Raw genomic sequence first — 14,300 nt, forward strand, 5'->3', positions numbered from 1 at the left:
GATTTCCCAAACAGTTGTGGTTCTCATACACAATATAATATAACATGCACAGTATAATAGCCTAAAGCCCCTTCCAATATAGTGGACATACCTTGTGTTCTGACCATGATTTAAACTGTCAGGGAACATATGATGTTAGATCTGGAAATAACATGCCAGGTTTGCAGTATTAGGTCAATACCAGTGCCAGCAGCTTAGAAGATAAATGCTTCTTTAAATGAATTCAGAATGTTGGAATGAAGAGTGCTGTGTTTGAGTGCTGGCCTCCAGATTATTTTTGGGGGTTTGGTATTTTTCTTATTCAGAGGAAAGTAAGAGCAAAAGTTCCTTTCAGTGTTACAGTGGACACTGGATTTGCTCTTCTCTCTTAAGGAATTATTACCATCATTTGGGTTTCTTTACAGGCGATTTGGTGTTCTTGATTTTCGTTTTTCCCATCGTGCCTCCTTACTAGTTATGTAATGCACAGTTTAGGAAAACTCTGAAGACTGTTTAGAGTTACTGCCTTTCTGTAAAGCTAACAGCTAAACACTGTAGTTGATGCAAACAAGTCATTTAGCATCTGAAAGAAGTGTTAACACTTTATTTACATTTAAATTAAAATAGACACTTATTTATGTGTTCTGGTTCTGAAAGGTGTGTGGTACATCTGCAGAGGCCTATTGTTTATTCATGCTGTAAATCCTTTGAAATGTGTTAAAATGCTTCCCACTCATTATAAAAATCCTGCCACCCATGGATTAGGGCTTTGATGTCACCAATCCTGCTTCAAAGGGTTCTTTCAATGCTATTAATCACAGTTTAGCCTCTGAAGATATAGCCAGAGAAAACATTTGGACATCTTGTGCTAGACTTGCTAAAACTTTGAAATATACAGAGTGTCTTGCATATGCAAGTCCGATATCACTTCCTCTCTCTTCTCCTAGGCTTTATTTTGAAAAGCTCTTTTGTGATGACTTTGGCTTTCTACAAGTACAGAAGAAAAAGTTTAGGACATGTCATATCTTATATTTTTAAAAAGGCACTAGTCTTTTGCTTGACACCATGATGTATTTTTGCCAGGGAAATTGAGTCTGTCTTTAAAAACCCGGAGTTATAGTGAGATTGAGAATTATATGTCAGAAGGTCAAAAAATGGTGCTGTCTTAACATTTTCTCATCTCTCTCGTTAGTTTGTGAGTTTAAAATACTGTCTTAACACTTGAGGATCCATGTGATTTCATAGAAACAAGATTGATTCTGTAGTCTTTTTGCTCTTTGAAATCTCAATGAGTCACAGAGAAATTGATTACTAGTGATTGAGCTGTATGCCTTTGTGCTGTCGTTGTTTTCATCAGCTCAGTAGCTAAGGTCAGTGACATACCACCTTATCACTGACTTTTTCCTCCCCTCTAAATCAACACTGCACTCTGTCATGCCTGTGCTGAATGTTCTGCAGGCACAACTGGTAATGAGAGGGGTGTGGAAGAAGTGTGGTGGTGTCTGCTATTTTTAGTATTTTATTGTACAAAGTGATTTTACACAGTAAAAAAATTTCCCTTCTAAGCTTCTTGAATAGTTTTTGCAGTATGAATTTCTTTCTTTTTGAACAGGTAATTTGGCACAAGCAAGAGCCAGAGTGACAGCAGCATCTCGGTCTCTGCCTCCACAGCTCAGTGCTGGGCGTATCAAGGTCAGTAGTGTTCCCTTTGAGGACAGGCAGTTGTTTATAAAATACTGCAGTGAGGGTATGTACACAATACTTAGCTGGTGTGGGTATAGAGTGAGGTTCTTACCAGATAAGAGTCTGCCTTTACTACCAGTAACATGTACCTTGTCTTGGAGCATGGCTTCCAGTTTTAGTGATGAACCTGTTGTAGAATTCAATGAAGAATCAATTTACTATTGATTAATCTTTAAACCTTTGGAGTGGAATCTGTTGCATCAGTATCAATAGTCCTCTTTATTTCAAAGGGGTCAAGGTTTTCCTCAGACAATTTTGACCTAGAAAGAGGTCTTATTAGGTAAAATTTGACTATGTATTTAATAGTATGAAAGGCAAAATAATTTTAAAAATCCATTTATTTTTTTATTCAACTTGGAAGTGAAAAACCAGGAGATGTTTGTGACTGGTAGATAACCGGAAAAAAAATTACTCAGCAAAACCACTATTCTGTAAAAAAACTGTAGAATTTAAATGCTGCTGAATTTTGCAATGAAAGTATGTGGTATAACTGCAAAAAGATGGGATAATTTTATGGCAATTAGTAGGATTATAACTGATTACACTTAATTTGTACGGAAACATGTTGTCCTTGAAGCTGATGGTATGTACACCCCTGCTTCCTAAGTGGTACTTGTTATAGTTAGCTTAGTTAAGGTATAGGGGTTTGGTTTTTTTTCAAGGCAAACAGTAATACGTTTCTAAAACAAGAGTGGTAACAGCAACGGTTCAAAAGTCTACAAAATGTTATGTTTTGGGGTTTCTATTTCTTCTTGTTATCTTCTAGTATTTGGAGCTCATGCTCAAACATCAGTATGGTGATTTATGTCATCCAGATGTCTATATGTACCTGCAAATACAGATGTGGATTTCAGACTATTATTTCCCGTCTGGTGTAAATACTTTGATGAAGGGTGGCCTTTCCAATTTTCTTGTGTTGCATACACATTGTCTTCTACATCCAGCTATATTCAGCACAAGCTTTCTAAGCACGCATTTTATTAATACAGCAGGATTGAAATAGAGCAGTTCACTTCTAGAGCTTTATTAAACACAGTCTGTTAAAGAAGTACTGTTTAAGTGAGCTTTACTCATTCTTCAAAATTTTTAAAAGGAGCTAAAAGAAAAGACATGCAGAAGGGCAACACTATTCAGAAAATGTTAATTTAAATACTTTTTAGATTAAAAAACTTTATTAGAATTTTGTAAAATACCTAATATAAACAACTTCAGGAAACATATTTTAAATTATTATTTTAAAATTCAGTTTAGGAAATCCAAATGTAATAATTTTGTTTGGAATTTGGAAGTTTTTTTATCATTACTTAATTTAAGAGAGATTTTTGCTTAACTTTGGTTTTATAGGATTTTTCTACCATGCTAGCAGCAGGTGTGGTCAATATGTGAAAAGTCATAATTTCGAGTGACTTCATAAGGTGACATGATGTCATAAATCATTATTTTAATATTGTTTCAAAACTATTTGAAGGAATCTTTTTAGTGATGAAACAGGTTGACTTCTGTAGGTCAGGCTGTTTTCCATTACAGTTGTAATTATATGAATTCATATTGTAGGTTGCTATGGCTGTCATGTAAAAATGTGATTTAATAGTTGAAATATCTTCATTTTTGTTTGAAAAGAGAAGTTGGTGATGTAAAATATGAGGTGCCATGACATTCTTATATCATGACATTCTTTTTATGTTCTGTCACTTTGTAGCAAGCCAGTTGTGAGAAAGCCTATTGTCTGTTGTACGTGATGTTGTTGCCCTACCATAAAATTGTGTGACTTCATAGACAAGCAGTGTTGTACATTAATGAGAGACAAAACTTCTTTAAAAGTATTATAATAAAATCCCTTCAGCTTCAGGGTCTATGAGATTTTTTATAAAGAAAACTTCAAATGTTCCTTGTCAAAAAGATTTGGAAATGGATTCTAGTTTTTACATACTGCACAGATCTGAATTTACAACTTCATTCATAGGAAGAGAAATCTAACAATACTGCTTTCAGCCTAATTTTCTGAGAAAAATTGTTTTACATCTCCTTTGTGAGTGTTTCTGACCATCTGTCTTTCTGTGCATTCATTCCCTTTGCTGCCCCAAAAAAACCTCAAACCAAAACAAAACTCTTTTGAGCCCAGCAGCTTGTTGGTAGACCATATTTGACAGAGTGGCAGTTCCAAGATAGTAAGATTCTACCGTTTTGGTGAAAATAAGCACCTGTGAAAAGGAGATGATACTGACCTTTATTGATCAGCAGATATATGAGATATGAATATATGAGGCTGTGAGTGGTCAATCAACAATATCACCAAGTCTCTGCTTTTCTAGACAGAGAAGAATCCTATTTAGACCCCCATATTCACTGACATTTGGGCATAGATCAGTGTTCAAACTATTTGCTCTTGTTCTTTATTTGATCTTATTTATAATTAAATTGTGTGTCTTTTAACATTAAATATTACCAGTTATTCTGAACTTACTGTCAGTGCTCACTGTTACAACTTTTGTCTTCTATCTGGCATTTACTAGAAATTTAGATAACAATCCTCAGAAACTTTCCAAGATAATCTTGAAACATTCCCATATCCTTCCCCACGGGCATGCCTGCTGTTTTGATTAGTTCATTGGTATTTACTTTATCACATAACCTCTTAAGATGTTTGATGTTACCTGTGCAGATAAGGCATTTTTCCTGCAATATATTTCAGAGTGTTCTGTTTACAAACTGCATCTCTCTTTTTTTATTCTTACTTTTAATGTATACCAGTGCATGTATGCCACTCTGGGTCAGAACATCACAGATTACATAAATATATTGAAATTTTTATGGTCAACCCTATTGAACTTTGTCTTCATTTGTGCCATCTGTGTTCTGAATCTTGACCTCACTAAATTTCTTTTGATTTCTTCCTCAACACAAAATCCATTTATCTATTATTACTTAGCGCTTCATTTCCTTTCTATTTTGCATGCAGTCTCCTAAATACCTCCTGAAGGTAAGAGTCTCAGTTACTTTATTGAGAACTGTAATCTTTCAGCAATTATTTTAGTGTCTAGAAGAGTATTCTTAAGTCAGTGTTAGAAATGATTGTATGGAGCAAAGTCTGGGAAGTGTAGCACAGGTGCTGACAACAGCATTATCTGGTTTATACAAATGCCACCTGGTCAGAGCAGATGGTAAACTGCCACAAAGTAAGTGAATGCTAAAATGCTGTTAATGCTCCATGCAAACAGGATGCTGGTTAATTTTCTTTAATTTTGTTGACCTGTAATATAGCAACACAATCTGCTTGTCATGGATAACCACAGTTAGACTCATTCAGAAATTCTGGTTTCATTTTTATAAGAACATCTGTACTAACAATATAACTAAAATCTATAAGGAGCAGTATGTTCATTGTCCATGTATATCCTCTAAAAATAACCCTTCTGCAATGCTGAAAAAGTGGTATGCTGTGGCAGTTCAGCAGGATAAGATTGCTGAGATTCTTGGCATCAAAATGGCAATATAAAGTAATTAATAGTAACCATAGTAGGAGAAGGGAACAGACTTACATATTCTGAGACTACCCTTTGTTTACCACTCATTATCCTACAGTATATATCCATACATGAGCAAAATGACACAGTTCAATTTACTTCCTGGCTATTACAAATATGATAACTCTTCTTACAGATACAAGTCCTGTTGGAGTTCATTGTTGTGGCAATAAAAGGAATACTTTTTAGAAATCAGTTCCTAAAGTATTGCAACTTGACAGCTGTTTCACTGGCTGAGTACTATACTATCATAAATTTATAATGCTCTTACACAATGAAAAAAAATTCAAAATGCTTAGAGACCTCTCCAAAATCAGTGTGTGTCCTGCATCTGTTAGAAGCTGGCCTTGCGATCTCTGATAAAGTATTCTGAAGTACTCACACCTGAAGGAATGACTATAACAAAAACTGAACCCAGCTTTCGTAGGCAAGGTGGGGTGGGTCTGCAGTGTTTCTGAAACAGTCCTAACCATCAGAGTTTTGTCTTCCAGGTTGACACAATGGAGGTTATGCGGCATCCTGAGGAAACAACTAACATGAAGCGGCAAACTATGGCTTCCTATTTTAGGGTACAAAAATTAAAATGAAAACAAGCATTTTGATAAGACTGATAGATATATGTAAAATATTTGTGGATTAGTAAGATCAAAGAGCAATATCAGAGAACTTTTTTATTCTGTTACAAAGCCTCTGTTGATTCATAATTTTTTTTTCTTTTTTCTTTGTTTTGTCATACTTGTATTTTTGTTATTTCACTGAGTACATTGATAACAGAATCTAGAGCTTAGACTATTTTCTGTCTAGAATTCTAGAGGTCTAGAGCAGGTCTCATTATAAAGAGAACACCAATTTTGTGCAAATAGATGCTATCACTAAAGTCTTCATATTTTTGCACAAGCTGAGGCATACGTACCTTTAAAGATTAAGATTTTTCATTTATGCTAATAAGTAAAAAACAATACATCTTTTGGAAGTGCTGTTGTAAATCATACAGGTTGCCATTTTATCAGCAGTAATTCTGTCTGAGGTAATGCACATTTTGATCTAAAATATTGGAACTGGAAGCTTAGGAGTCAAGAAAGTGCAAGTCCAAGACTCTTGGTTACTGTTTTTTTCTTGCAATTATTGCAAAATGGAAAAGTTTTCAGCAGTTGGCTCTTGGGCTGAATTTGTGCCATGCAGAATAGGGACGTTCACAGAGTTGTGCAAACCAATGTGAGTCAAAGCTTCAAGCTGCGTAGGAATACCTGATTAATTAGTTTTGTAGAATAGTGTAAGGAAGGGAATAGAGGAAGCTGTTGTATACTGAGATGTTGCCCCAGTGTGGGGAGTGCAAGGACACTGACATTCCAACTTGTCATACAGGTGTGCACTTAGAGTGCTCTTGCACAGAACCACACAAATTCCAGCTCTATAGGAACTGTAAAAAGAAAAAGTATAATGGGGAAGTGAGTGTGAAAGTAGACTGTAATACACGTGCAACCTGCAGCAGGGCGACAACAATCAGCTTGGAATTGTATGTGATTTTGAGACATGTACGGTTATATGAGATTGAACATAGTTGACAACACATACCTGTTGTACAACACCTTAATGAGGTGAGTATACAGCAGGAGTATCAGTATTCAGAGGAGTCAATGGAAAAAAATATATATGCTCTGATCAAACATATTTTAGTTTAAAATGAAACGGAGTGAATTGCTTTGTGTATCTAGGGTGGATAGGAAAAGAAGCAATGGACCTACATTTCAGTGGCAAGATTTATGTTAGATGCTAAGAACTTTATGAGTACTCATGATAATATAACAGTTGAATAGGTTTCTAGGGAGACTGTGCACTTTATATTCTCAGTGATTCTGAAAAAATAATGTAAAAGAGATGTGTCTGAAATGTTAAAGATACATCTAGTTTTCTCTGTAGACGGAGCACTGAATGCATGACTTCTTGCAACCCTTTCCTGGGTTCAAAAATTCATTTGTTGTGAATTTCAGTGATTGTTTCATGGTAAAGCTTGCATTTCTGTTGGTCAATCAAATGTGTCTACAGTAGAATTATAGTTAGGACAGTGTTCAACTTTCTTTTTTTAATGAACATTCTTCAACGATGGAAATGTCATATAAGGAGAAGAGAAAGGTGTAAGAAGGAAGAAATCAGATTCAGAATATTTCAATTTTTTTTACAACTAAAAATTTTTAATAGGTTCCATGTTCAGCTGAAATCTTAAAAGTTAATAAAAAGGCAATGGAGATTAACATTACATATATATATATAATCAAGCATTACAAACTATTTACAAATATTAATCTCCTGCTTATGTCATTCCATTGCAGTTTTTAGTCAAGTATGTGTATCTTCTTTATTTTCCTCTCTAGTATTCCCTCATGGATCTTTTATCCAAAATGGTTGTTGGACAGCCTCACTTCATCCGCTGCATTAAACCTAACGATGATCGAGAAGCACTGATGTTTTCTCATGAGAGAGTTCTGCTGCAGCTACGATACACTGGAATTCTGGAGACTGTCAAAATACGTCAAAAAGGATATTCTCATCGCATCCTCTTTGAGGAGTTTGTAAAAAGGTAAGACTTGTATAATAGGGCTGTTTTTCTAATATTCTATTCAGTAAGGTATATTCTATGTTTAAGTACAGAAAGTTGTACAAATGTTGTTCGTAGATGTGTGGTCTGAATATCTAATGAGGACAGGGACTTTGAGAAATAAAGACTTCAAGAGATATCTGATCTCTAACGGGAAACAGCGTGAAACCCACAGTGAACATTGCAACACAGCAAGCCTATCCCCATGGTTCTCTCTGTAGAGGCAACAAGTGGAAATTATGCATCCTGCTCTGATAATTCAAGGATTTTGGAAGGTTAGTAACCTTCAGCCATCATATGAAGAATGTGCACGTTTAAGAATGAACAGATATAAAAGTTTCCGATTTAGCTTTGCAGAGTAATTTATCTTAGAGATATCGTGACTTATAATCAGATCTCTGCTCACCCTAACCCTTCTCATGGCTGCTCTTACTGGCTTTAATACATATTCTCAATCTCAAAAAGTTATAAATTTTATTCAGGAAATGCTATTATCTTTATGATGGCAATATAGCTTCATGATAATTATGGTTTCCTCTACATTTTGAATGTGTGTTTATATAGTATTTACTGGTTTTCAGTGTGTAGGGCTGGCAATTCAACAATGAGCAGAAGCACTACCATTAACCATTTAGGCAACAGTAGGAACAAGTAGTGAATGGCTTGATCAACCATGGTATGATATTTTTTTAAGTGGAGGTTGCTTATCCAGACAATATGGAATTAATGAATCTACTGAAAGCAAGTCATTAGTCTTACTTCAGTGCCTGATAAAGTCAGGGAGAAAATTATTCTGGGAGGTATTGAAAAACACCTGAAAGACAAGGCAGTCACTGGTCATAGCTAGCTCAGCTTCATGAGAGAAAAGTCTTGCTTATCAAACCTGATTTCCTTTTATGGCAAAGTAACCCACCTAGCTGACCCAGGGAAGCCAGTTGATGTCATCTTCTTGGATTTCAGTAAAGCTGTTGATGCTGTCTCTCACAAGATTCTTCAGGACAAAATGCCCAGCACATAGCTGGATAAATTATTGTAATGGGGGAGCACCTGACTCACAGTTTGGGCACAAAAGGGTTGTAGTGAATGGGGTGACATCAGACTCGTGTCCAGTCACTCATGGGGTCCCATAGGATTCCATCCTCAGCCATGTGCTCCTCAGTGTCCTCATAAATGGCTTGGATGCAGGCTGGAAGTGATGCTAAGCAAGTTCACAGATGATACAAAACTGGGAGGAGCTGTTGACTCCTTGAAGTCAGGAAGGGACTGCAGAGAGACCTCAACAAATTAGAGGGCTGGACAACACCAACCATATAAAGTTCAGCAAGGGAAAGTGCCATGTTCTGCACCTGGGATTGGGCAGCCCTGGATGTATAGACAGACTGGGGAATGAGGTGCTGGAGAGCAGTGCCACAGAGAGGGACCTGGGGGTCCTGGTCACCTGGTCATTGGTGAGTTGGACGTGAGTCAGCAGTGTCCTGGCAGCCAGGAGGGCCAAGCATGTCCTGGGGGCACAGGCACAGCATGGCCAGGCAGGCAAGGGAGGGATTGTCCCCTCTGCTCTGTTCCACTCTGGAACAGCCTCACCTTGGATATTACATGCAGTTTTGGCCACCACAATAAAACCATACAGAAGCATTAAAACTATAAAGAAGCATCCAAGTACAACAAAGATGGTGAAGGGCCTTGAAGGGGAGCCATATGTGGAGCAGCTGATGTCACTTGGTCTTTTGTGACCTTACTAATTTTAGTAAGGTCACACCATTCTAGAGCACATTGAACAGATTAATTTTTGTAATCATTAATGTATCTTTGCAGCATCCTGAAGCGGCTGAAAGCAGAATTATTAACCTCAACTTTTATTCAATTTACATGTAAGTGAACTAAGATTAACTCCAGAGGAATTAGTGTAAATTGAGAGGAAATTAAGCCTTTTCTTATCAGGAGATCCTTTTCATTCAAAAATGCACTGAATTTGTGAACAACCTTGAAAATGAAAGGTAATAAAACCAGCATTGACTGTAGCTTTCCATTTCTGCAGATAAGAGCAAGTTGTGGTTAACATCTTGTCAATTACTCCCCAAGTTTTTAGTCCAACTTGATGTAATTTGTTAAGGAAAGAAAGTCAACACAGAAAGGGAAGGAGAGGGGAGTGGATTTAGCAATTTCCACAACAGCAAAAAAGACTTCTGAATTCAGAATATAAGCAAGGGCAGGAGAGGAGATGTTCCTGCTCCTTTGTTCAGCTCATACTTTATTTTAAAAGAAATTCTATTCTCTTTTGCTCATGCAAATAAAATCAAATGATACTTTATAAAGTTATCAGTGGAACAAGAAACATTTTTCCTCAACATACATCTATGACTAGTCAAGTGTTTTTAGGAACTAAGTAGTTGAATACATAAAAATGTTTGAGAAAACAGGTCAAATGCTAAACAGATTGTCACTTCTTTGTTCATAATCAAAAAGACATTAGGCAAGTATGAAGAAGAGTTTCAAAATGTCAGTAAATATAAGGATATCAAAGATTTTTTTAAGCCAGCAAGTTAATTGGTATTTTGATCCTTTTGAGCAACTGAACAACAAAATGGATGAGCCAGCATTTTTTCTCCCTTGATGTTATTAAACAAATAGGTGTGCTTCTTATCTGCCTGTTGAATAATGCTGTTTTGTAAACTCTTAGCAGGAAATATGCGGACAAAACAATCAAAGGCAGGGAACAGACCCATTCAGAGTTTATCAGGGAGGTAAACAAAAGATAAAGCTCCACTAATGTTACTCTTTACTGTCTTCTGTTTTCATGTAGAGCAGATTATTTGCAATCCTGGATGTAATTTATTGGGTTAAAAAACAGATGGTGAGAAGAGGGCTTAATTGTAACTCATTCACACAACGTTTCTTCAGCCAAGTATATTACCATCTGTTTTATGTATATAAATATACATATTCTTTTACTTAAAGTTGGAAAAATGTAATCTGCAGTCCCTGTAAACACTGTATTCCTGTCAAGTCTTAGACACTTTGTCTCCCTTGGCCCTGTCTTGCACCCCATGACATCATGCATCTGTCTTACATTTGCTGTGAAGCAACATGGCCCATCTTGCAGGCTGGAATCTCAGATTTTAGGTACAGGTTATTAAGTTGATCAGTCAACCAGGTGTGCCTGAAATGTGGGGTCATGTGATGACCGTGCACTGCGTAGCAGTTTAAGGGAGTTGTGCTTTCTCATGGGGGCCTGCACTTAAGGTCCCACTGGAAGGAACACTCCTTGCTGAGTGCCCCTGGAGCTTCACATGTCATGATCTGGTGTGCAGGTATGTCCTCATCACATATTCTCCAGCTGGATCCTCCTTTTATATTGCATATTCTGTGCAGTGGGTTGAAAGATAAGGGACTCGGTAGCCAGTGGTGCTAAATGCTGTCATGCTTGTATTGCTTCGTCAGCTCATAGGAATGTGTTGAGAACTTGCACAAGTTTCATGTAAGGATTGTCTTTTTTCTTTCCTGCCTGTTTACGTTAGACATTAAAGTTTTTGTACTGCATTAAGATGCAGGGTAAACTTTTACTATAAGCATTACCTATTCCACAGTAGTCAGATGATGTTACTCTGCTCGTTCAATCATGGCAATACCAGTGCTATTACTGCAACAGTGATCCCAGTGAGGATGGTTCTGCTTTTTCAATCTCTCAGGACAAATTTGTATAAGGTCACTGTTAGTACACATGGTATACATAGTTTCTAAACCACCAGTGTTACATTTCTCATGACCACATAAAGTCTCATTGGCCTTAATAAGTCACATTTTGCATGGAGTAGAGCTAGGAATTAAAACTGGTCAAACATTACAAATCCTGTAAAGCATATAACCTCAGTAAGTGCTTTCTTCTAACACCAAAAATTTGATACACTTGCTTATTATGCAAAATCAGGGAAGCACTGAATCAAATTAGAAGTCAATAGACTTGCTGCAGAGAAAAAGTGTTTTCTTTTAAAATGATGCATTTTTAATACAAGCCTACTTTTAACAGTAAACCTGCATTATATCAAAATTCATAAGTGGTGTCTGTAAACAAAATTTTAACTTTGCCTGGTATCTTGATTTTACTATTATCTATGGAAATGTTTATTTGTTTCAGTGGCTTTAAGATTTCACCAGATCTATAGAATGTTCCCATACACTTTAAATATGGTGAACTACTGTAACTTCCATATATACTTTCTAGATGTTTCCCATTCACAAAACACTGGTAAGTGGTTGCAGGATGGAGATTATATGAAAACATTAGGAGCAGAAAGTCTGCTGGCTGCTTATGAATAGTATATCCACATTGCACCAAATTATACTTTTCTTAGAGTATTTCTATGATTCTGTATTTCTCAGGTGATTTACAGCATAAGTGCTAGATATCTGTTACTAAATTTCAGTAGTATCTTAGATGTTGTATTGTTTTTATTTATGGTTTTTATTTATACTCTTAATATGGAGTCAAATGTAATTATTTTTGTGAATTCAGATTTGAAAGTTTCAGAAAGAGATGAAATACAACCAATACAAGTAAAAAAAAAAAAATTGGAAGTAATTTTGCAGATCTTGTAGTTCTAAAAAAAATAAAATCTAATTTTTTTTTAAATTTCCAGTTCCAGAGCTGAGATGGAACAAATAATCTTGTGATGTTGAAAATCTTTCTGCTGTTGCTTGTGATCTGACTAGAAAGGGGTTTTGCACCTCATGCTTTTCACATATAATTATCCATTATCCACCTCAGGCCATTACATTTTAGTAGCAAGACTTGTTTTAAGAAAAAAGGTTAGTCATTACTGTTTTGAGTTAATTATGTAGAATTGATGCTGCCTTTAAGTCTGGAATGTGAAGGGAACTTCAATAAGAGACACTGGTATAGTAGTTAATGGTGCTGTTTAAATGCATTTTATGGAACAGTTCCACAGTTTAGACTTTAGGGAGGGGTGGGAAATGGAACCATTTATTTACAGTCAGTTTATTTAATCTTAAACCACCAACACTAAAATGCCTGGTCCCTAATCAGATAGTTAATGCATAGCATCTTTCTGAAATTTTCCATATCTTAGCATACTTGGGTATCTTTAGCATTTTACCTTACTTTACATTCTGAGGTTAAATTCAAATTTTAAAAAATGTTGGTTTATTTCTAATGACTAGCAAGTACAGTTAATTACATTTTAATGTTAGTTTTTTCTGAAATAGTATTCTCATCCATGAAGAATAGTATGTGTTGCATAGTAAAAACTATTAGTTAAGAAATGCAGAATTCCAGAGTTTCATCAGGTTTGAGAAATCAGTTCTTCTGAGGGGAAGTTACTTCCCTCTTACTTAGTCTGACTGCTACTGAAATTGCGATTAGTCAAGTACTTTTAGGAAACATGTAGATGAGTGTGTGCCAGGTGTAGGAAATTTTCAAGCAGAATGTATAACCCAGGAAAAGGATATATTTTTACACAAATATGTGTATGTTTATGAAATAGCACATGAAGAATCATAAAATACATATTTTAAAATTACAGTAAAAGTATTGGTTTAATGTAAAACACTGAAATATTCCTGGCTACTATATTTTGTGCTGAAATAACGAGTGCAAATATGGAAATTAAAAGGTAGAGTTGTGAAATTTTCATCTCATCTGAAAGCAAAGTTGATTTCTAGCCCTACTTTTCAGAAAATAAGTTTCTGGTTGCTTGGTGATAGTTGCAAGTAGAGGTCACTCTGTGATCTCTGCCCAGTAGATTTATGTAAGTATGACAGAGATGAAATTAGACCAGTAAATCAAAAAGAACAGTTGTATATATCCCAAAGCTTTTTTTCAGGTGTATTCTCTGCCATTTCACTATATACAATATTTGCATGTTTTTGCCAGATACATAAAGGTGAAACATTTTACCTTCCTCCAAAATTTTCCATAGGGCCCATTGCTGTACAAAGATTTTTAATTAGATAAAACAAACAGATGACCCTGTGTGGCACATGCTCTTCTGCCATACAATTATCCAGAGCACATCATGTCAAACTACTTGGATGTCTGTAGTTATGTGATTCAGTCATGAAAACAGGTACTAAACCAAAGTGTTTACTTAAAAGCACTCACAAAACACATGGATTTGAGCTTTGGAACACAGATTTAGAGACCTTATATGGTGCAGAATGCACACTACAAAAGGAGTTCTGGAGGAGAAATATTTTAAAATAAATAGCCAGTCTCATATTGGTAGTCTTTGTTTCTGATGAGTACAGTCATTTCTACCTTACTTTTCATGGGGGAATGGCCTGAAGTTGTGCCAGGGGAGGCTTAGGTTAGGTATCAGGAAAAGTTTCTTCACCAGAGGGTGGCTGGACACTGGAATAGGCTCCCTCTGGAAATGGTCACAGCACCAATCCAGACAATACAAGAAGCATTTACCAATGCTTTGGGGCACATGGTGTGATTC

At 36.0% G+C, this 14,300-nt stretch overlaps 1 protein-coding gene across 2 annotated transcripts in view; it reads left to right on the forward strand.

Annotated features, from left to right (window-relative positions):
• MYO3B (myosin IIIB) overlaps positions 1 to 14,300 on the forward strand; it is a 171,710-nt gene that overhangs the window by 91,708 nt on the left and 65,702 nt on the right. The window contains exons 22-25 of one of the 2 annotated variants that reach the window (XM_031505414.2): positions 1,592 to 1,671; positions 4,682 to 4,702; positions 5,738 to 5,815; positions 7,619 to 7,824. In XM_031505414.2, coding sequence (XP_031361274.2) covers positions 1,592 to 1,671; positions 4,682 to 4,702; positions 5,738 to 5,815; positions 7,619 to 7,824 — 385 coding nt within the window. The remainder of the gene's footprint in view (positions 1 to 1,591; positions 1,672 to 4,681; positions 4,703 to 5,737; positions 5,816 to 7,618; positions 7,825 to 14,300) is intronic. The other variant, XM_077785039.1, reaches the window with a different exon arrangement.

Source organism: Lonchura striata, chromosome 8 (genome assembly GCF_046129695.1).
Source record: "Lonchura striata isolate bLonStr1 chromosome 8, bLonStr1.mat, whole genome shotgun sequence".
Taxonomy (NCBI): Eukaryota; Metazoa; Chordata; class Aves; order Passeriformes; family Estrildidae; genus Lonchura; species Lonchura striata.